We start from the raw sequence: 19,487 nt of genomic DNA, 5'->3' as shown, positions 1-19,487 counted from the left end.
AAGCGGTTCCTCGTATGTTTCCTCCTGTCTCTCTTGCCAAGTGCTCAATATCCCTGCAAGAGTGAGCAAGACCACCTGCTGCGTGTTTCCATCTCTCCTATTTCTCACACGCCTCTCTCTCACTCTCTCTCTACACTTTCAAGCCTGATGAGACAGCTCCGGCCTCCCCAAGGCCCATCATGAAGGAAGACCGTCGAGGCTGCAATTCTCCAGGCGATGCTGGTTTGGGATGCAGAAGATAACAAAAGTTGAAGATATCTGGATCATGCGGTTTCAACTTGGGCGTCGGGAACCGATGGAAAACCTCCACTTCAAACGGCAGATCCGCTGCACTAAACCGTAGAGCCGAGAGGCTAAGAGAAATCCAAACGCCGCCGGGCTTGAGACTCCGTTTCACGCCCTCTGCCATGAGCTGGAACGCCTCACCGCCGGCGCAGGACACGGCGTCGACGGTGCTCTTGTCAATGACCAGGTCGTAAACGCCGTCCTCTTCGAGTCGGGTCACATCGGCGACGACGTATTTCATGCGCACGTCGCCAAAGGCCCGTTCCTCGCAGTCCGTGCCCCGTTTGACGGCCAGCGGCTCGTAGTCGACGTTGGTGACATCTTCGTAGCCGCGGCGACGCAGATGTGTGTGCAGGTCGCTCGTGCCGAAGCCTAGCTGCAAGATCCGGGCCGTCTCCGGTGGCTTCGGGAGTAGCGGGTCGATGACGGCCATGAAATCCGACGAGGAGACGAGCCATTCAAAGGACTCCTCGTGCGAAAACCGCTCGTGCCAGTAGCTCTGTTTCTCGAAATCCATTTTATGTTTATCTTCTTTCCTTTTTATCATTTGCTTTGGGAGTTGGTATGTTGGATACTCCCACCCCACACCTGTCCCAATCTTGATTCGGATCACGACACGACAAGTGATAAGCCATAAAGAACCGTTTGGATTTGAGCCACGTCCAAATAATGGAAGGGAAAGATGGTTCTTTTCTTTTATATATATATAAAAAGAAGAGAAAAAAAAAAGAGAAAAAAAAAAAGAAAAAAAGTTTAAGGAATAAGGGAAAATGAAAAAGGAAAAACGAAAAAGGAAAAACGAAAAAGGAAAAACGAAAAAAAAAAATTGAGGGGTAAAAATTATTAATAATAATGGCGGGAAATGATAAGAGAAAACCTATAAAAATTAAAAAAAAAAAAAAAGAATCCCAAGGAAAAATCACGTGAGGTGCACCGTATGTTGATAAGAGAACATTTACAGTACCTAGTCTGTCTTATCTTTAGCATCTTGTAGTCCACTGTCTGTCGTCATCTGGGCGGGATCCCCACACGCCGCATGTCGACGGTCTCGGGATGACCCGAAACCTTGCCTTTCTCCCCCGCGACATACAACTGTACTTCTCATCATACAAACCTCGCCGAGACCAACCGAGTAGGCTCGTCGCATGGGACATTCTTATATCACTGAAAACCGGTGTCAGCGTCTCGACTGGAAGTTGACGTCTAGACACCTTCTCTGTTACGCTCTCCCCACACTCTGGACAACACGGCGAATATACACTTTCAAATACCGGCTGCGATGATAACTAGGCAGAGATACTGTGCTGTCTTCATCTGTCGCACGATTGAATATCCACTAGAACAGAATCAAGGGGTATATGAGAAATATCAAGGAGAAAGATAACAACAATCCCATCGGGCTAGCAAGCCTCGCATGGGACTCCAGAAAGATGGCGCCACCGCCTCGGTTCCCGGCGCCTGAATCTTCCACTATTTCTCCCGAGGAGGCAAGGACCAACTCGCCCGTCCCGTACTGGATGTTGTGCACCGGGGCCGACGTCAGAACGACAGGTTCGCCAAGCATGTTCGGACAATCGGGCTGGTTGGCAGCGGGCCAGTCGATGGTGCACTCCTCCACGCGACCGAGCGAGCAGATGCTGTCCAGCACGTTGTACAGGACGTAGTTCTCGGACACCCAGCTGTCGGGCCGGTCCAGACAGCTGGCGAGAAAGTTCATGCTGTTGGGCGCGCTGAGGGGTAACGCGCCGTCATCGAGTAGGTCGGCGCAGGCCGACGCGCTGAGGATTCGGTACTGCATCTCGACCTGGCCTCCCATGGCTGGACTGTCGCGGGCGGATTCCCCGGTATAGAGGTAGTTCCAGGCATCGTAGCTGACATCGTAGGCGCCCTCGGACTGGTCGATGCGGAGGAGCTTGACGGAGCGGCCGGCGTGGGAGAGCTCAACGCAGATGTTGGAGCAGTCGATGGCGGCGGGCCAGTAGGCGACGCGGTTCGTGTCGATCTTGCAGCCGAGGACGCCGACGGAGGAGGAATATTGCTCGTGGGGAGTCGCCCAGATGGTCACTTTGCCGTCGTTACTGTCATCGCCGAAAACGGGCGCGGTCCATATGGCGCAAAGGAGCGCGGTCAACACCGCGACCTGGCGCATTGGTGGCTGAAAGAGTGGCAGGCGACGTCGAGTCGCAAAGAAGGAATGTATTTGTACGGTAAAGAACGACTTGCCGCTCCGGGGCGGCGAAACAGTGTTAATGCGACTCAAACGACGCCGAACATGAAGCAAGAGGCGGTAATGTGACCAAGGCCTGGACCACGAACGTTTTCGAGTCGGCTTTGCCCAGCCACAGGGGCACCAGCCTAACGGGAATGGATTACTAATAGGTCCCACAAGAGCCTGCCGGATTATCGGGCCTTAGCATTTCATGGCCCTAACGTGCAACGTCTCTTACCCCACCGCCCACGCGCCGTCTATCCGCATGGAGTAAGGGAATCCAAGTCCAGGTATGTAGGTATACATATTACACGTAGTTCCTTCGCTTCGCCTCTTTCCTCCACCCAAAGGTCTCCTGATTGTAGGAGAGCTTCAACCCCCAAATCACGACACAGAACATGGAAAGCATATCAGACAGAAAGAAGACAGTCGTCTTCTTTCACCCCGATCTTGGAATCGGTGGTGCCGAGCGTCTTGTTGTTGATGCCGCGCTGGGTTTGCAGAATCGCGGTCACAAAGTGGTCATCTTCACCAGCCATTGCGACCAGAGTCATTGCTTCGAGGAAGCACGCGATGGTGGGTGCAGAATCCCATACAATACTTGTTGCAGCAATTTTTTCCCCTGACAGACTCGATCATCTTTAGGAACCCTCGATGTCCGCGTTCGCGGTAACTGGCCCATCCCGTCGTCCATCTTCTCCCGCTTTACGGTCCTCTGCGCCATTCTACGTCAGCTCCAGCTCATCACGCAAACCTGGCTGACAGGAGAGGTGCGCGGCATAGGACCAGACAGCTTCTTCGTCGACCAGCTGAGCGCCGGCCTGCCCGTCCTGCAATACTTCTACGCCGAAACCCCCATCTTTTTCTACTGCCACTTCCCCGACATGCTCCTGGCCCAAGGTCGCCAGAATTGGTGGAAACGACTCTATCGCCTGCCTTTCGACTGGCTCGAGGCCTGGAGCATGGGCTTCGCGGCCGAAATCGCGGTCAATTCCGAGTTTACAAAGAGCGTCGCTACGTACACGTGGCCTTCGCTGGCTAAGCGGCGCGATTTCAAAGTAGTCTACCCCTGCGTCGACCTTGCGCCGGAACATCCCGCCAAGCCGGCTAAAGACGAGGGGGGAGATGACGACGCGGTTTGGCGGGACGACAACATCATCCTCAGCATTAACCGGTTCGAGCGCAAAAAGGACATCGCCCTCGCCATCAAGTCGTTCGCCTTCCTCACCAAGGAAAAGCGCAAGGGCGTCCGCCTCGTCATCGCCGGCGGCTACGACCCGCGCTCGACCGAGAATTTCGAGTATCACCGTGAGCTGGTCGACCTGGCCAAGTCGCTGGGCCTGGAATCCTTCACGGCGAAGAACATCATTACGGCACTCTCGGCGCCGCGTAATATCCCGATCCTCTTCCTCCTCTCGGTGCCCTCGGCCCTGAAGGCGTCGCTGCTACGCTCGGCGAGGCTCCTCCTGTACACGCCCTCCAACGAGCACTTCGGTATCGTGCCTCTTGAGGCGATGCTGTCGGGCGTGCCCGTGCTCGCTGCGAACACTGGAGGTCCCCGGGAGACCGTGGTGGACGGCGAGACGGGCTGGCTGCGGGAGCCTGGCGACGTGGCGCAGTGGGCGGAGGTCATCGAGCAGGTGCTCAACAAGACGAGCAAGGAGGAGCTGCGGCGCATGGGCGAAGCGGGAGCCGAGAGGGTCAAGACGAACTTTGGGCGAGAGAGGCTGGCCGAAAGGCTAGAGGAGATTCAGGGCAAGATGAAGGCAACGTGGATGGTAGAGTACCGTGCTGCTGTTTTCATCTTTGGAGTCACCGTACTCGCTCCCATTGTTGGAAAGTTGGCTGTGATCTATTCCCGGCGTAATAATCCTCGTGAGGAATATGCAATGTAGGGGTGGTGTTTGTCAACAATCTCAAGAGACCGAATGTACTGTACCTTAGTGATAAGTAATATTATGGGTCTTTTGATCACCAACTCGTTTGAACTGACTCGCGTGTAAAGGTAAAGTGAAGAGCACATTTCCCTGCCCTATATCTGGCTCTTGGCGACCTGGAGAGCTCCAGACTGCTCCTAAACACATCGCAGAGGTCGCGCTGGCGTGACAAGAGTATGAACCTGCTGCGCCATGTGTTCTTGGCCGCCTCCGTGATGGCTGAAACCGCACGTAATACCTACCAGCTACAGATTACGACAAACTCGCCTCTAGCCTACTCTTTATTTCTTCTGTGCCTTCGATGCAAAAGGTTCGACGAGTCGGAAAGAGAGTTGTTACGCTACCGGATAGCCGTAGCCAGTGGTACAGTGGGAGTGCGAGCGGACACGGTCATCGTCCCACCTTGTTCAACTACGTCGATCGTTTCCTCCACATCACAGTTTCAGCAGCACGATTTTCGGAATAGCCATTTCACCAGGACGTGGGATGCGAAGATGTCTGTCAACTCGGAAGCCGCTCGTCAAGAACTCATCAATATCTGCGCACAACAGCTGTCCTCTTTCCAGAGAAGCGGTGATGCATTCTGCATCTTTTCAAAGGTGACAGCGGGTACTGGCGGGGTATATGGGGAATACATCTCCCACATACCACCAGCACCGTCGATTGCAACGGATCTCCAACAGCAGTCACCGAGGACTCTCTTCGTTCTGGATTCATCCTTTAACCCGCCAACGTTGGCTCACATGCGCATGGCCGCTTCAGCCATCCGCTCAACGAAAGCCAAATTGGCAGATGACGCCCGTCTGTTGTTGCTCCTAGCCGTCAACAACGCCGACAAGGCCCCCAAGCCGGCCGCCTTCCCGCTCCGGATGGCTATGATGCAGCTATTCGCCCAGGATCTCATCACCACTCTGACCTCGTCCTCGTCAACCGAGGATGTTCACGCCGAAGGGCTCACCATCGACCTCGGCCTCACGACCGGACCATACTTCCACGAGAAGAGCCGGGTGATCGCCGAGTCGGGGCTGTACCCCTCGCAAACGGAGCAGGTCTTCCTTGCGGGCTACGACACTCTGATCCGCATCTTCAACCCCAAGTATTACGGTGCCGCGGGCGGCATGCGCGAGGCCCTCGAACCGTTCCTAGGCCGCTCGCGGCTGCGGATCACGATGCGGACGGACGACGCCTGGGGTGGGAGAGAGGATCAGCTGGCGTACGTCGAGGGGCTGCGGGACGGAGGGCTCGAAGACGTCGGTGGGCTAGCGGCGTGGTGTGATAGGGTGGATTTGGTAGATGGGGATGAAGAGGCTGTGAGTAGCACGAAGGTCAGAGAAGCAGCAAAGTCTGGGGATGGCGCCGCGCTGGAGAAGTTGGTTAGTCCACGAGTGAAGGTGTTTGTGATAAGTGAGAGGCTGTATGCCGAAGAGAAGTGAACGTCTTTTTTTTGACTCGGTATTCGGGAGGGACGACACCGAGACACGGCCATTGGTTGCCCTCTGAAGCCCGGTCGTTCTCGGCATAGGATGGAGTCTGTGAACGGCCCGGCTTTGGGTCTTTTTGGAGCAATGCCTTAGACCAGTGCATGTGTTGTATCACGAAGAGACCAAGGGCGTTCATCTGCTTGAAAACGGGACCACCAGCGTGAAGATTGGAGAATCGCGAGTATCGAGAAGCATGTGAAGTCTACTTACTGCAATCCAGCCTTTCCCAATACAAAATTTCCATAGAATCTACCTACCATTGCATGAATTTTTCTTACCGTCTTGGCCCAGAGCTCAATCACCGACCGGAAAGCTCTGCTCCCTTCACCGCTAGACATACGACAAGGACAGAGTCATGAACGAGCCAATCCGGGCCCCGATGCCGAGCGGACTGAGTGAAAGATTCTCCACGGTTCATGGTTTCCCACGAGCCTGGAACCGTCCAAATCCGCTCATTTCACTTTGCAAAATTTTGCCCTCTCCGCTATCTTCGATGGAGACCAATGGCTACCTTGGTATTGTCGGTCTTCCGGTCTTGCGAAATCTCCGGACGGCGGGAGAGCGGTCAAAGCAACGGGGCCAAGACGTTGCTAGCCAAGTCGGCGAGCAAAAATATCACCGATTCCTGAACCCTATCCTCAGGCAGGTATTGTTGTTCAAGTTGATTCGTTCGGCATGTGGAAAGGTGGATAGGCTCATCAAAGAAATTTTTGAGTCCGAGGTACGGTTGCAGGGGTACGTACCTCGTACCCCGTTTTTCGAAGTTTTTCGAACACGCAGCTAATTTCTTTTCGGGAAAAGAAGTTCATTGGCTACAGCAGTTACTGATCCCACAGGCCCCAAGTGGCCCCTGCGCCAGCCAGCCGAGTATAAAGTAACGGCCACCCTCCCACCCTTTAGTCTTTTTTTTTCTTCTTTCTTTCTTCATGTCGACAATACTTCAGTAAGCCACCCCCCAACAGGAGCAATCAACACTTCCACAAACAATCTTTCAGGATTAACAGTTTGCTAACATACTTCCCCCCCTTCTTCAGGAGAATCATTTCTATAGTATTCGACCCACTCTGGGTTCTCCAAAAGAGCCACAGATCCCACCCTGGTTGATGATAGATATCCTCGGCACCCTAGAGTGAAGTTTTCTGGTTGCTCTCGCACTGCCTGCAAAGGTGGCGGCATAGCTCTGCTGTGCTGTATAGAGGGCGGTTGATGATCTCGACCCTGTCTTGTGGTCTTGCCTTCGGGCGTACGAGCAGGGTGGGTGCTGATGGACGTCTGACAGGCGTGTTTTCTACTTTTTTCATTGTTTGCAGGACTGGTTCCTGTTTGCGAAGAAGAATGTTTCTTGGCCATAATTCGTCGTTCAGTTCGCATTTCGATGCAGAACATGGCAATGGTTGTGAATAAGTATCTTCCGTAGTTCCATTTCTCGTTATACCTGCTTGCCAAAACATGTAATCTATCTTTGTTAGTTTCCTTTCCATCTTGAGTCAAATCCTGTCATCTGGGGCATTCAATTTTGCGAATCTTTGTTTAGAATGATGGCCGGTCATCTTACTCGCAGCAACGGGTTGTGATTCCAATTCTTTAGACAGCCCCGAAGTCACAACATCCATCACCGTCAAAACAGCATATACAAGTACGCATCTAGAGTCATTAAAATTCCTTCGTAGTCGAGGTACAGTCCACCGTGGAACATGCGCAATACGTTACTGTCACATGTCCTGGAAGGTGGGGGTTTTACGGATCTTCGTGCAAAGTAGGTAATTGCGAAGTACGCATACGAATAAGGTGCATACCTTACCTTATTAAGGTAGTTGATATCGCGGAACTCATCGTCTTCACCGTGCGCAGGACTGTGCTCCCCGACGTGTCACCGCAGTACCCCTCATCGTTGGCGGGGCCCTGGCGCTGAGGAAGGAGTGACCCGTCCGTCGGTTCAAGATAATAATAAGCGTGGGGTAACTTGCAGGCACTTGGTCAAGGAGCTCTTTCTTCTTGAACGGCTGCCCCGCGATCGCGAACTGCGACCATCAAATATACGGATAGTCCTCGTTCTTTCTCCCCCCCCCACCCCCCTTTTCTCTCCCCTACCGTGTGCCATCGTCGAAACTCTTCCATTGAATGAGGACCCTTAAGAAGAGCGCATTCTCGTGTGAACCATGCCGTCGACGCAAGGTCCGTGAATTCAACCCCACCTTCCTCCCTCCCCCATGGACACCGTGGCTTCGCTCATCCACTAAGCTAACGATCGGGAGACATTCGCTCCACGGCATTTACAGGTCAAGTGTGGCGGCGAGCAGCCAACATGCAACCGATGCGCCGCCCGCCTTGAGGACTGTGTGTACAAGTTGTAAGCGAGAGGCCCAGCTCAGGATGGTCTGCGGAGGCTCAAATAAGTTCACCAAAGCCGGCCAGCCAGGCCGACTCCAGCGAGTCAAGCTTTAAGCGGATATCGATCCTCGACTGCTACCAGTCGCCGAGCGTCTTTTCTCCCCCTCTGGCTAGGCTCACCCGTGTGAACTTCTTTCTGCTAGGCTGCGACTCGGCGGGAAGCCCACATACTGACATGGTTAAATCCTATTACAGGAACCCAACTCTGTCATACACCTCACGCCTGGAGCAGCGTATCAAGGACCTTGAGGCTCAATTAGCCATGGTCAAATCCGACATTCCCAGTCCGGCCGATCGGTTCCAGCAGACGTCGCCCTCCACGTCACGGAGCCTTTCCCTGACGCCTGACCCTGTCGTCCTCGAACCAGGCTACGAGGACTTCGTCAGTGAGAGCTTTCAAGGCCTCACCGTCGACGACAAAGGCAGCATCACCTACCACGGCGCTACCAGCTTCTTCCAGCTCCCCGACGACCGCCCACCCGGGTTTCGCGGCTTAGCTTCGTCTTCTGCGGAAGCTACACAGCGAAGGGAGCGCCTCGTTGCCAACGCATGGCAGCAACGCGCCTTGGAGAAATTGTCGGACATTCCCGTCAGTCCAACCGGAGCCCCAATCCGAGCCCAACCCGGGACAGAACTCGGCCTCTCCTCTCCTGTGACTTTGCTTTTCCCATACTCGGCTGATGACCCCAGTAGGAGCCGTTCCATTATCTCCTAAACGTGCTTTGGTCCTGGACCCAGCCACTATTCAACTTCATCTACCGCCCAGCATTCACCCGTGCGTCCCCCTCCGCCCCAATATCCTACGTCCTCGGCCTCGTCATTGGTAATTTCTCCTAGCTGATTTCATCCAGGTGATTTGCAGACCTTGGGTCCGTATTACTCCCATACGTTGATGAACGCTATCTTGTCACACTCGATTCGTTGGGGTAGACATAACCCAACAACGCGGAAACTTCTCGACGATCACTATGAAGGCGGTGCGCTTTTTGGCAAACATGCACGTAGCATGGTCTTCGGCGAGTTGAGCCAGGGCATCAGTTCCATTCCCACTGTCCAGACACTGCTGCTCTTAAGCGCGCAGGAGTGCAGTGTCGGCAACAGTGCCCAAGCTTGGACATACAGTGGCCTCGCCTTTCGCATCGTCGACCATCTTGGTATTTGTGTCGACGGACAGAGATACCCTGGCTCCGTCCAACTCAGCGAGGAAGACGTGGAAATTCGCCATCGCATCTTCTGGAGCTGCTATTTCTGGGATAAGATGATTAGCCTCTATCTAGGACGTACTCCATCTTTGCAGCATACGTCTGTGTCGCCGCCGCAGATCATGTGTAAGTCATGAGAAGTCATGAGACTTGCCCGGTCTGACCGGGCCACCTCTTTTCCACCCCACGAAATCGAAAGACTGACGGGAAAGCAGTCGATGACTCTTCCGAGACCGAGTCGTGGACTCCATTTGGTGTGGCCCACGAGGAAGGCTGGAAATACCCACCGTCGCCGGCACATGCGATCTCTTGCTTCACCAATATGTGCCAGCTTGCACAGATCTTCAACGAGATTTTGGTTCACATGTACGACCCTGTGCGGCCCAACAGTCAAGTGGAGATGCAGGAATGCCTAGCAGATCAAGAAGTCGCATTGCAGGACTGGTGGAAAGAGTTACCAACTCATCTGCGCATTGAACCCCAGTCTCTGCCGTCGTTGGCGCCCCCTTCGCACATTATAACCTTGAAGTGAGCCGCCCTGTGCTGGTCCCAACCAAATGCTCTGAAGCGTCTGACACGACGAAAAAAAAACCCCCCAGCTCCCTCTATCACACGTTCAAGGTTCTTCTTTACCGTCCAATGCTCTCGCAGCGGACTAGAACCGCCGAAGACGGCTTGAAGCCAATCGAGCACTATCTCCTGGGGTGCGTGACTTCGGCGACCACCATCGTGGCACTTTTCGACCTCTTTTGTAGATCGTTCGGAATCGTCCAGTGCGACTTGTCACTGTCCTACGGTGTTTATATCTCGGCCTCCATTTTCCTTCTACAGGTACAATCCAACGTCGAGGATACGCAGGCACTGCGCCGATTGGAGTACTGTGTCCGTACGCTTGCCCAGCTCAAACAGGGCAACCCGGGTATGTCTACACGTCTGCCCCTCTTCCTCTCAATAAAACCCCCCCCAACTCCAAGGACTCATGAACCTGACCACGCTTACATCGGTGCAGTTATTGCAAGTGCGCTCAATCTGATCGCCCAAGAGCTCAGCGATCTGGGCATCAACCCGGATCGAGTGGGCCTGGCCGACGCACCAGCCACGCCTCCGCTGTCAGCTTTTGGTGTTCCTTCGGGAGGTTACCTCGACGTCTCCCCATCAGTGCCGGCTACCGAGGCGAACCAACCCTATATGTCGCCCGCGAATCTTCAGCATCTCCCGTTTGTGGAAAGCTTTGGACCAGACGCGTTCGCTATTGATCCAGTCGTTTTTCAGACCATGCCGTCTTTCGAGCCATTGAGCATCAGGATGGGCGGAGTGAGCCACTAACTAAACTGGAGCGGCGCCGTTTAATCAGAAACGGGGGCAGTTGTCCAACTCAACTTTCCCTGACCGGACGTCGATTCCGGCCGTTTCGACGATTTCGAAGCAAAAATCTCGTTTCCTAATGACTGGCTCTTATCTATATCCAGTACTACCGATTGATTCTCCGCAGAGATCAAGGCTGTTGGAGATTTGAGTTGATGTTGCCATCGAGAAGAATGAGGACACAGACTGGATTTTTTTTATCTCATCAGACGATTCGATACGAATACAAACGACACCTTTATTATGAACTTTGAATGCAAACGTCCTGGCCAACAGGGCCGCAGCTGGGACGACTGGACCCTATCTCTCCTGTCAGCGACAGTGATAGCTTTATCGAGGCAGCTGGCGACATGTGTGGTATACTGATTGCCGAATTGCCAAGACGCGCTGTGGAGTGATGGGAACACAGTGCGTGTGGTAATTATTAGTCCGTAATAATCAAGGGATTACCACGGAAGTTGACCGAGGCGGATGAGGTGACCAGCCGATGGTGAAGACTGCAGGTGGGCATACCTCACGCGTTATTTATCTCTCAACGGTCTCATGAAAATCACGAGGATATCAGACTGAGTGAGCCTTCAAGGCTCAAACACAAAAAAGAAGATACGAGGGACGTTTGGTCTGGGCACATGGGCATGGAATCCACAAGGCCCGAGAAGGATCAGAACTGGGTACGGGTCTGCATCGGATAGGGCTAGACCTTGCGTTCCTCACCCACGAATCGAGGACGTATTTCGAACAACAACGGGACACAACCGTTTAGACCCCGCTGGTTCTGTCCTATCCGACTGTTGGGCTGTAGAACGTACGCGCTTGGATGGGTATCTTCGGTGGTCTCTAATTATTTCGTACTCCCGCTTCGTACGACGAATTAGGACCAACGGCATGTGAAGAGGTCATTGGGGGCCGAAGGAAAGATGCACGTTATGACGGGTTGGTCACACTGAAGCTTCCTGCATGCTGTCGGTAGGGACGGGAAACAAGAGTTTGATAGGGCACGCGTCGCTCCGCGGATGGTCTTCCGAGTCTTCGGTTGCCGGGCTGTGGACACGCCCCCCCCCCCAAGAGCCCGGGACACCCCGTCGCACTATGGTGTGGTTAATAAGGCAATATAAGATACGGAAACAGAGGGAAAAGAGCAGTTAAGATGCAAGGTCGGGCTGGCATCCCCCGCATCATGCGGCCCACGAGAGCACACACAGACATGCTGCACCATTCCATCCCTTGCTGTGAAATATTTGGACGGAGAAGATGATGAAAGAAGAGATAAAAGCGCACATGATTCACCCACCCGTTGGCAAGAATGATGACGAGTCGACACTCACGACACACTAACATAAGGTAGGTACCTATGTCCGGTAGGTAGGTACTTCGGTGGAGGTGGAGGGACCTAAATTAACGGCAACTCTAATATACCTACCTAGGTAGGGAACTCGGACCCAAATCTAGCCGAGTACGAAGGTTGAAGACTTCGCAAATCCGTACCGCTACTCTGATACCACTTGGGCACTGTCCCCACTTTCCCGAAAACAACCATCGCCGACCTAATTAATTACTTCGTACCCTTCGTACCCTTCGTACCCTTCGTACACGTCCCACGTCAATGACGAGTTCTTCGTTAGTAGGGGGACGGAAGACACAGAAGACCAGAAGATCTAAGGTCCTTTTCCATGGATAACTACCCTGTACAAGAATCTCTTATCATCGTATGGAGAGAACGGGCGAACCAAGTGATTGGGGGAGCTTTGATGGGGAGAGCACGGATTTGTTGTCTTCACGGCGTGGCGTTCTAAGCGACGGTGGGTCGGCCGCTGAAAATAGAACGGGGTTGGTTCATTCACAGCCCGGACTTCTCCTCTACCTAAGATACCTATGTCCATGTACATCCATATGGGGGGAACTTTGGAAACACAATCAATCCCGGTGTTTTGTTACACCAGCACGAATACTGAAACGTCACCCAGGCGAGCCAGGAACCAACGCCAATACGTACGGGGTACGACTAATAACTGACTGGATACCTAATACAACGTACATACGACGTACATACGGATTCAAGTCGGGCGAATCACGAAACAGGAGAACATATGACCCACCAGGCTTTTGCTCTCATCTTATTATTTAGGTTGCTTAATTACATCAAATCATCAGTCCCAGTCAGTTCCCCGTGGCTTCTCTCGCAGCTCTCCCCAGTCCCCATCCCAGGGATCGATCCCAAAACAGACAGACGGCATCATTACCTTATTCTGTATCTTACCTTGTATCCCGTAACACACGTCTTACACGTCTTACCTGTTATTTTCTTTTATTTTCTGAGCTCCATATCCATATCGGCGGCACAGCAATGCTTCCTTGAGATCTTAGGCAATTTCCAACTTGGCCACCATGTTCCTGGCGCATCCCTGGGCCCTCGTGGGCGTTGGCCTCGCCGCGCTGGGTTTCTACCTCTACCGGCGGCTCGAGTACCACAGGATTCGGCAACATGCTCATCTGCCTCGGGTCAAGCCCTCCCTCTTCTGGGGTCACCTTGCGTGTCTTGGCGAGTACTACAAGGCCGAAGGCGAGGAAGCCGTCGACTCTGGTATAATCCCCATCCCCATCCGCACACCTCTCATCACCCTCACCGTCACCGTCACCCTCACTTCACTTGCTCACTCACTGGCTCTCACTCACCGTTTTGCACATTCCCGGCATTGCTGACCTTGGCCCGGGACGCCTTAACCCCTTTAGACTATGTCTTCTCCGCCATGTTAAAGTCCATCGGCAACCCTGATGTCATGGTCCTCGACGTTCGGCCCTTCAACCGGCCCATCCTGGTGATTCGCGATGCCGACATCGCCGAGCAGGTGTCTAAACAGACCAAGGCGTGGCCTTATAGTATTCCTAAGAACCATAGGATGGGCTTCCTCGGTCCTCTCATCGGATCTCAATCCATTATCCTCACGACCGTATGTATTGTGTTGCCTCTTGACGCCTCCAACCCCCCCCCCCATGTCAGTTGTCCCCTATTGTCTTCCAGAGAACTGATGGGTGGCGTGTTTCACACCACAGGGACACAAATGGAAAGAGACCAGGAAGCGGTTTAATCCCGGGTTTTCTCATCAACATCTCATGTCCCTGTTGCCCATCATATTCGATAAGACGGAGCCCTTCTTGGCCCATCTTCATCGGTACGCTCAGACCGGCGAAGCCTTCACCCTCGAGCCGTTGTGTACAGGGATGACTTTTGATATCATCGGTACGTTAAGGCACCTCCTACGTCGAACCCGAGTTTGACCCTTGGAAGTATCTGAAACTGAATCGGAATTCGTCTTTTGTCCTTTAGGAGCCGTCACGATGGGCCATGACGTCGGCGCCCAGCTGCCGGCCGATCAGCAAACCGAGTTCATCAAGTTGTACAGGGATCTCCTGTCTACATACGAGAACGACGACGGCGGAGTCCCTGCCGTGATGCAACCTCTAACCGTCTGGACGCGCCACCGGCGAGCCAAGCGCCTCGACGCGCACATGCGGGGGATCATCCAGCAAAAGTACGAGGAGTTGAAGAAGCAGAGGCAGGGCAAGAAGAGGACGAGCAGCCGCAGCGTGCTCGCGCTGCGTCTCCAGGACGAAGACGAACTCACCGAGGACGTGGTCCGGGACACCATCGACCAGCTCAAGTCGTTCCTGTTCGCCGGCCACGACACCACGAGCATACTCCTCCAGTGGGCGTTTTACGAGCTGTCGCGCACGCCGCGGGCGCTCAAGGCGCTGCGGGCGGAGCTCGACGACCTGTTCGGACCCGGCGGCCCGGACGACGCCGATGCCGACTTGGAAACGGTCCGCCGCGCCTTCGAGACCAACGGCGAGGACCTCATGGGCAGGATGACGTACATGTCGGCCGTCATCAAGGAGATCCTGCGGCTCTACCCGCCGGCGGGCACGGCGCGGTACGTGCCGCCGGGTTCCAACTGGCATCTTACGCGGAAAGACGGCAGCAAGGTTTGCGCCGAGGGCGTCATCCTCTATAACTGCCACCCTCTGATCCAGCGGGACGAGGCCATCTACGGCCCGACGGCCAACGACTTTATCCCGGAGCGATGGCTGGGTAACACGGACACGTGGATGGACAAGGAAGGCGAGGAGGAGGAGGAGGAAGAGGAAGATCGTAAGGTAGCGGCGGAAGGCGGCGACGGAGAAGACCACGAGAAGAAGCCGGCGGTGTCGGGATCGGGATCGGGATCGGGATCGGGATCGGGTGAAGGGCAGGGACGTTCGATCCCCGCGGCGGCGTGGCGACCGTTTGAGCGGGGACCGCGAAACTGCATCGGGCAGGAGCTGGCTAATATCGAGGCTCGGGTCATCTTGGCCTGTGCAGCGCGAAAGTACGACTTTTTCAAGGTGGGCGCTGGGGAGGCCAAGCTCGACTCGAAGGGGAAACCTATCCTGAACGAGAAGGGTCAGCATGTTTCCGACTCCAAGGTGTATACTGTAAGTTTGGAAGCCCCCATCTGCATCGAAGCGTGATCTATAGGCTGGCTGACCGCGACCTTCCAGAGGCGGAGTGTGACATCTCGTCCTCATGATGGGATTGAAGTACGGGTTAAGCTGCGAGAAGGGTGGTCATAGACCGGAACCTACCGATCAAATGGCAAGGAGCGCGAAGGGGTCAAGGAGTTGGAGCCGTTATCGTCCTGCTGAATACGTACATAGTCAAGTCGTGAGGAAGGGGAACGCAATGCGCAAAAGAAGGGCAATCCATGTTGAAGCAAATCGGGTACAAGGAAAGGGGGGCTGGAAGTGTGCACTGGAAGCTATTCCGTTCCATACATACTGTCCGAGATGTCGGTTTTATCTCGGCTGTGATTGAAATGGCAGAGTCGACAAGAAGGGCGAGAGAGAGAGAGAGAGAGAGATTCGGCATACGCAAAGTGGCCCGCCGCCGTCAACGCCAGCATCTGCTATCATCACTCATCATCAACAATCTATCCATTGCGCAAGGATTTGTGGAGAGAGCGGGGGGAGGGGGAAACAAACAAAAAAGACGTGGAACGACAATGCCAAGAAGGGAATCAATGGCCGAGGCGACGAGACGCACAATCACCTGCTGCTTGCGGTTTACGGTCGTACAGGGCTGGATCTTGAGCCCTGCAACCTGACGACCTTCCAACCTTCCCCCCCTCTTCCATTGCGACGTTGACTGTCAGCCGACTGGTTGACCAAAACTCACTGGCCCCCCAAATCCCCCAGTTCCGGCAATCGAAACTTCCTCTTGTGATGATGGTCGCTGTCCAGTGTCAGCGGATGTCTCGTGTCTCCCTCGATAGTCCGTCTCCATTGACCACATGCCTGATTATGCACTGGTGCAATTGGATGCTTCCAGTTGCATGAGTACTACTACTACTACCCTTGTCCAAGCACGCGATGGCCGTCGATAAACGACCCCTGGTTGTTCAGCTTTGGCCTCTTCTCCTCGTTCGTAATCATGGACAGATACGGATACACGACGTGCGACTCGGGACTCAGATACCCCTCACTGGGACTGCAACTGCAACTGCAACTACACCTGCAGCTGCATCCTTCGCTGCCATCGTCGTCATTTGGTCCCTGTTAGGTCGCCAAACTTCTCTTGTAAGTCCTCGGAAACTCCTCCCCCCCCCGCCTCTCCTCCGGCGTTGTGGTGAAGATGTGGAGTATGGGGAGAGAGAATGGTGACCCGCCAGCTTGGGGCAGCATAAATAGAGCTGCGCTGCTCTCCCACATCTCCACACACGCCGCCTCCTATTGAAGAACGAGCAGACATCAATGTTCTAGTCTCTGCCCTCTCTTCCCCTTTCTTTCTTCATTTTTTTTTATTCTCTTCGGGGACTGTTCCACCTGTCTCGGAAACGTCCATCCCGACGCCAGCCAGCAGGCCAGACTTTCGTCCGTCCGTCTATCCCTCCGGTATGAAGCTCCTCGGGACCCTCGCCTTCTCGGCGCTGGCGGCCGCCGCCGCCGTCACGGGCCCCCAACCCCGCAATGCCGTCGCCGGCGACAACAACAGCAAAGTCAGCTACGAAGGGTACCACGTCTACCGCATCAGGGCCGGCAGCCCGCGCGAGATCGAGGAGATCGAGCACCAGCTCTCGCCCTACCACTCGGCGCACGGCCGCGACACGCTCGAGGTGGTCATCCCGCCGCACGAGGTCCGCAGCTTCGAGGCCATGGGCTTCGACGCCCAGCTGCTGAGCCGCGACCTGTCGCAGCAGATCCGCGCCGAGTCGGCCGTGCAAGCCAGGTACAGCCGCAGCCTCCGCAAGCGCGACGACGACCTGCCCGACCTGAGCTGGTTCGACTCCTACCACGCCTACGAGGACCACCTCGACTACTGGGATGACCTGGCCGCCGCTTTCCCCGGCCACGCCGAGAAGGTGTACCTGGGCGACTCGTACGAAGGGCGCGAGATCTACGCCTTCAATTTCTGGGGCGACGAGGAGGGCAAGGAGAGCAAGCCCGTCATTCTGTGGCATTCTACCGTGCATGCTCGCGAGTGGATCAGCACCATGGTCCTCGAGTACTTGACTTACCAACTCATCGACGGGTACAAGTCGGGCGATGCCAACGTGACCCGGATCCTGGACCATTACGATTTTTGGATGGTTCCTTTTCATAATCCTGACGGTATGGTTTTTTCTTTCTTTTTTCTTCTTCTTTTTTTTGGGCCTCCCCTGTTCCTCTTGCTTTCCTCTCATCTCCCTAACGATGGCACCGCTTAAAAAGGCTTCGTGTACTCGCAAACGACGGACCGCATGTGGCGAAAGAACCGCCAACCGCGCAGCAACACCACCTGCGTCGGCACGGACAACAACCGCAACTGGAAGTACCAGTGGAACGCCGACCCCGAGGGAGGCTCCGTCTCGCCCGACCCCTGCAGCCAGTCCTACAAGGGCCAGTGCGCAGGCGACACGCCGGAGAACGTAGCCGTGTCGGCCCTCTCGTCGGAGCTGGCGGCGCGCGAGGCCGGCATCCGTTCGTACATCGACTGGCACTCGTACAGCCAGCTGATCCTGACACCTTATGGTTGGTCGTGCAAGCCCGAGGACCTCCCCGCCACGCTGCCCCGCATGATGGCCGTCGGCGAGGGCGTGGCGGCGGCCATTGCGGCGGAGAGCGGCAAGCGGTACGTCGTCGGCCCGGCCTGCGAGGTGCTGTATGCCAGTTCCGGCACGGGGCGTGATCATCACCATGGCGCGTTGGCCGCGGATCATTCTTGGACGCTGGAGCTGCGACCCGCGAATGCTCGCGAGGGTGGATTTATCTTGCCGCCTGAGCAGATTTGGTCGACGGTGAGGGAGCAGTGGGCTGGGCAGCTGTGGATGCTCAACGAAGTCTGGGACAACTGATTGAGATGATCCTCACCTCACCTTCTTCTTCATCTCCGATGGGACATATTCTTCACATTTCACATTTTCCACCGTGTGTGGAGGATAATGAGAGAAATTTCGCCCATTTTTGAAAGCACGCGAGCTTTTTGAGCAATCGTAAACTTTGTCGAGTCGCCTAGGTAATTAATGGAATGAACAGAAGAAGAAAAATTCCAAAGCTCAGGTATTTTCAGAGAGGGAAAACGGATGTTATAAGGAGAAAGAATCGAGATGGGAACAATTTTCGGAGAGAGGACTCGGTACCTTCGACAAGGCCAATCGGATTTATCTTTTCCCGATTCTTACGTCCGCTTTGCATGTGTCCGTTTCTTCCCCACAATTCGCTTTGCGTCGGAATCTCAATTGCCAGCGAAGTACCTAGGTATCCCCACCCTATCTTGTAGAAACCCGGCAAGTTCTTGCGTTGACGTATCGGAATCTATCATGGAATATTCTTCGCTTAATTTATTTTTACGTACGACACAGCATATGTTCTGTCTCGATTTTACTGTTCGTTGCTTCTTGGTGATGGGTTTTTTTCTTTTTTTCGTGGCAGACAGACATCTGAAGAGAATACGGTACGTTGAGATGCTTGAGACGAGAACAGGAAAACATCATCAGATAAAGAGGGAACAGGCCGGGTTCAATGTTTTTAGATATGGGAATGGCGTAACGGAAAGTAAAGTGACTGGGGTCGAAGTTGATGGGACGGACGACTCTGTAAAGGTTGAACGTTAAACACCATGATAATGTATCGTCATATATTAGACGCGAAGAAGAAAGCCATAACTGGTGCCGGAAACCTAAACACAGGGCAAGCCCCATCACCACATGGCCACTGGGTGCCCTGAACTCTTTTGTCGTTCGAATCTAACTTGATCTTTCGTTATTACTAGCCCTGAAAAGAGAATGTCAACTAGTTAATAAGACAAACCACCTCAGAGCCAAAGAACAATTTATAATTCCGCTAATAACCAACAGTTTATCGACCAAAGAAGATAGAACATGCCACGATATATCAACGCCTCGACTTCCATGCTCCATGCCTGTCCAACCAGACGACAGCAATGCAGTAGACAGAACATCCCGGTAAAGAAACACATGTCTGCCCCGTCCGCTATACAAAACATTACAACAGTCATGCTCCCTCCAAGTTCCTGCAAACCCCCCTAATACACCATTATATCTAAGAGCTGTCGTCTCCAAATCAGTCACCCACCCTTGTGCATCCG

The 19,487-nt window shown here is 54.2% G+C and overlaps 10 protein-coding genes across 10 annotated transcripts; 6 read left to right on the top strand and 4 right to left on the bottom strand.

Annotated features, from left to right (window-relative positions):
• Positions 1-130: 130 nt before the first annotated feature.
• On the bottom strand, positions 131-802 carry SODALDRAFT_319078 (hypothetical protein; the record flags this gene model as incomplete). Its single annotated transcript, XM_028609424.1, has 1 exon — positions 131-802. One exon carries the CDS (start codon positions 800-802, stop codon positions 131-133), a length of 672 nt encoding a protein of 223 aa, XP_028470193.1.
• Positions 803-1,197: 395 nt separating this feature from the next.
• On the bottom strand, positions 1,198-2,470 carry SODALDRAFT_326549 (hypothetical protein). The gene has a single exon (XM_028610194.1). It carries the CDS (start codon positions 2,432-2,434, stop codon positions 1,622-1,624), a length of 813 nt encoding a protein of 270 aa, XP_028470192.1. The 5' UTR covers positions 2,435-2,470; the 3' UTR covers positions 1,198-1,621.
• Positions 2,471-2,812: 342 nt separating this feature from the next.
• SODALDRAFT_326548 (glycosyl transferase group 1) lies at positions 2,813-4,464 on the top strand. Its single transcript, XM_028610193.1, has 2 exons — positions 2,813-3,070; positions 3,140-4,464. The coding sequence occupies exons 1-2, from the start codon at positions 2,893-2,895 to the stop codon at positions 4,387-4,389; spliced, it is 1,428 nt and encodes a 475-aa protein (XP_028470191.1). The 5' UTR covers positions 2,813-2,892; the 3' UTR covers positions 4,390-4,464.
• A 107-nt stretch (positions 4,465-4,571) lies between these two features.
• SODALDRAFT_326547 (Nucleotidylyl transferase) lies at positions 4,572-6,153 on the top strand. The gene has a single exon (XM_028610192.1). It carries the CDS (start codon positions 4,647-4,649, stop codon positions 5,862-5,864), a length of 1,218 nt encoding a protein of 405 aa, XP_028470190.1. The 5' UTR covers positions 4,572-4,646; the 3' UTR covers positions 5,865-6,153.
• Positions 6,154-6,884: 731 nt separating this feature from the next.
• On the bottom strand, positions 6,885-7,584 carry SODALDRAFT_326546 (hypothetical protein). The gene has a single exon (XM_028610191.1). It carries the CDS (start codon positions 7,260-7,262, stop codon positions 6,921-6,923), a length of 342 nt encoding a protein of 113 aa, XP_028470189.1. The 5' UTR covers positions 7,263-7,584; the 3' UTR covers positions 6,885-6,920.
• A 449-nt stretch (positions 7,585-8,033) lies between these two features.
• Positions 8,034-10,831, top strand: SODALDRAFT_336132 (hypothetical protein; the record flags this gene model as incomplete). The annotated part of the gene is made up of 8 exons (XM_028612564.1): positions 8,034-8,087; positions 8,192-8,262; positions 8,499-8,892; positions 8,997-9,078; positions 9,155-9,631; positions 9,721-10,033; positions 10,105-10,424; positions 10,515-10,831. 8 exons carry the CDS (start codon positions 8,034-8,036, stop codon positions 10,829-10,831), a joined length of 2,028 nt encoding a protein of 675 aa, XP_028470188.1.
• Positions 10,832-13,255: 2,424 nt separating this feature from the next.
• SODALDRAFT_336131 (cytochrome P450 52A11) lies at positions 13,256-15,478 on the top strand (the record flags this gene model as incomplete). Its single annotated transcript, XM_028612563.1, has 6 exons — positions 13,256-13,451; positions 13,601-13,818; positions 13,922-14,108; positions 14,196-15,070; positions 15,119-15,340; positions 15,407-15,478. The coding sequence occupies 6 exons, from the start codon at positions 13,256-13,258 to the stop codon at positions 15,476-15,478; spliced, it is 1,770 nt and encodes a 589-aa protein (XP_028470187.1).
• SODALDRAFT_354521 (hypothetical protein) lies at positions 15,453-16,745 on the bottom strand (the record flags this gene model as incomplete). The annotated part of the gene is made up of 9 exons (XM_028613738.1): positions 15,453-15,486; positions 15,559-15,643; positions 15,684-15,709; positions 15,776-15,810; positions 15,903-16,020; positions 16,080-16,198; positions 16,271-16,391; positions 16,474-16,630; positions 16,727-16,745. 9 exons carry the CDS (start codon positions 16,743-16,745, stop codon positions 15,453-15,455), a joined length of 714 nt encoding a protein of 237 aa, XP_028470186.1.
• Positions 16,746-16,797: 52 nt separating this feature from the next.
• Positions 16,798-18,234, top strand: SODALDRAFT_267982 (ECM14 protein; the record flags this gene model as incomplete). The annotated part of the gene is made up of 2 exons (XM_028607580.1): positions 16,798-17,512; positions 17,612-18,234. 2 exons carry the CDS (start codon positions 16,798-16,800, stop codon positions 18,232-18,234), a joined length of 1,338 nt encoding a protein of 445 aa, XP_028470185.1.
• A 58-nt stretch (positions 18,235-18,292) lies between these two features.
• Positions 18,293-19,126, top strand: SODALDRAFT_13977 (hypothetical protein). The gene has a single exon (XM_028606781.1). It carries the CDS (start codon positions 18,487-18,489, stop codon positions 18,991-18,993), a length of 507 nt encoding a protein of 168 aa, XP_028470184.1. The 5' UTR covers positions 18,293-18,486; the 3' UTR covers positions 18,994-19,126.
• The last annotated feature ends 361 nt before the right edge of the window (positions 19,127-19,487 follow it).

This window comes from Sodiomyces alkalinus (genome assembly GCF_003711515.1).
Source record: "Sodiomyces alkalinus F11 unplaced genomic scaffold SODALscaffold_1, whole genome shotgun sequence".
NCBI classification, from domain to species: domain Eukaryota; kingdom Fungi; phylum Ascomycota; class Sordariomycetes; order Glomerellales; family Plectosphaerellaceae; genus Sodiomyces; species Sodiomyces alkalinus.
The sequence above is the reverse complement of the archived record's forward strand: the minus strand, read 5'-3'. Positions and strand labels throughout refer to the sequence as shown.

Bases quoted from the DNA above. Each gene is read 5' to 3' on its own strand.
- SODALDRAFT_326546 (XM_028610191.1), bottom strand. From the start codon at position 7,262: ATGGCCAAGAAACATTCTTCTTCGCAAACAGGAACCAGTCCTGCAAAC.
- SODALDRAFT_326548 (XM_028610193.1), top strand. From the start codon at position 2,893: ATGGAAAGCATATCAGACAGAAAGAAGACAGTCGTCTTCTTTCACCCC. The intron at 3,071-3,139 runs GTGGGTGCAGAA...GATCATCTTTAG, and splicing joins CTTCGAGGAAGCACGCGATG to GAACCCTCGATGTCCGCGTT.
- SODALDRAFT_326549 (XM_028610194.1), bottom strand. From the start codon at position 2,434: ATGCGCCAGGTCGCGGTGTTGACCGCGCTCCTTTGCGCCATATGGACC.
- SODALDRAFT_13977 (XM_028606781.1), top strand. From the start codon at position 18,487: ATGGGAACAATTTTCGGAGAGAGGACTCGGTACCTTCGACAAGGCCAA.
- SODALDRAFT_326547 (XM_028610192.1), top strand. From the start codon at position 4,647: ATGGCTGAAACCGCACGTAATACCTACCAGCTACAGATTACGACAAAC.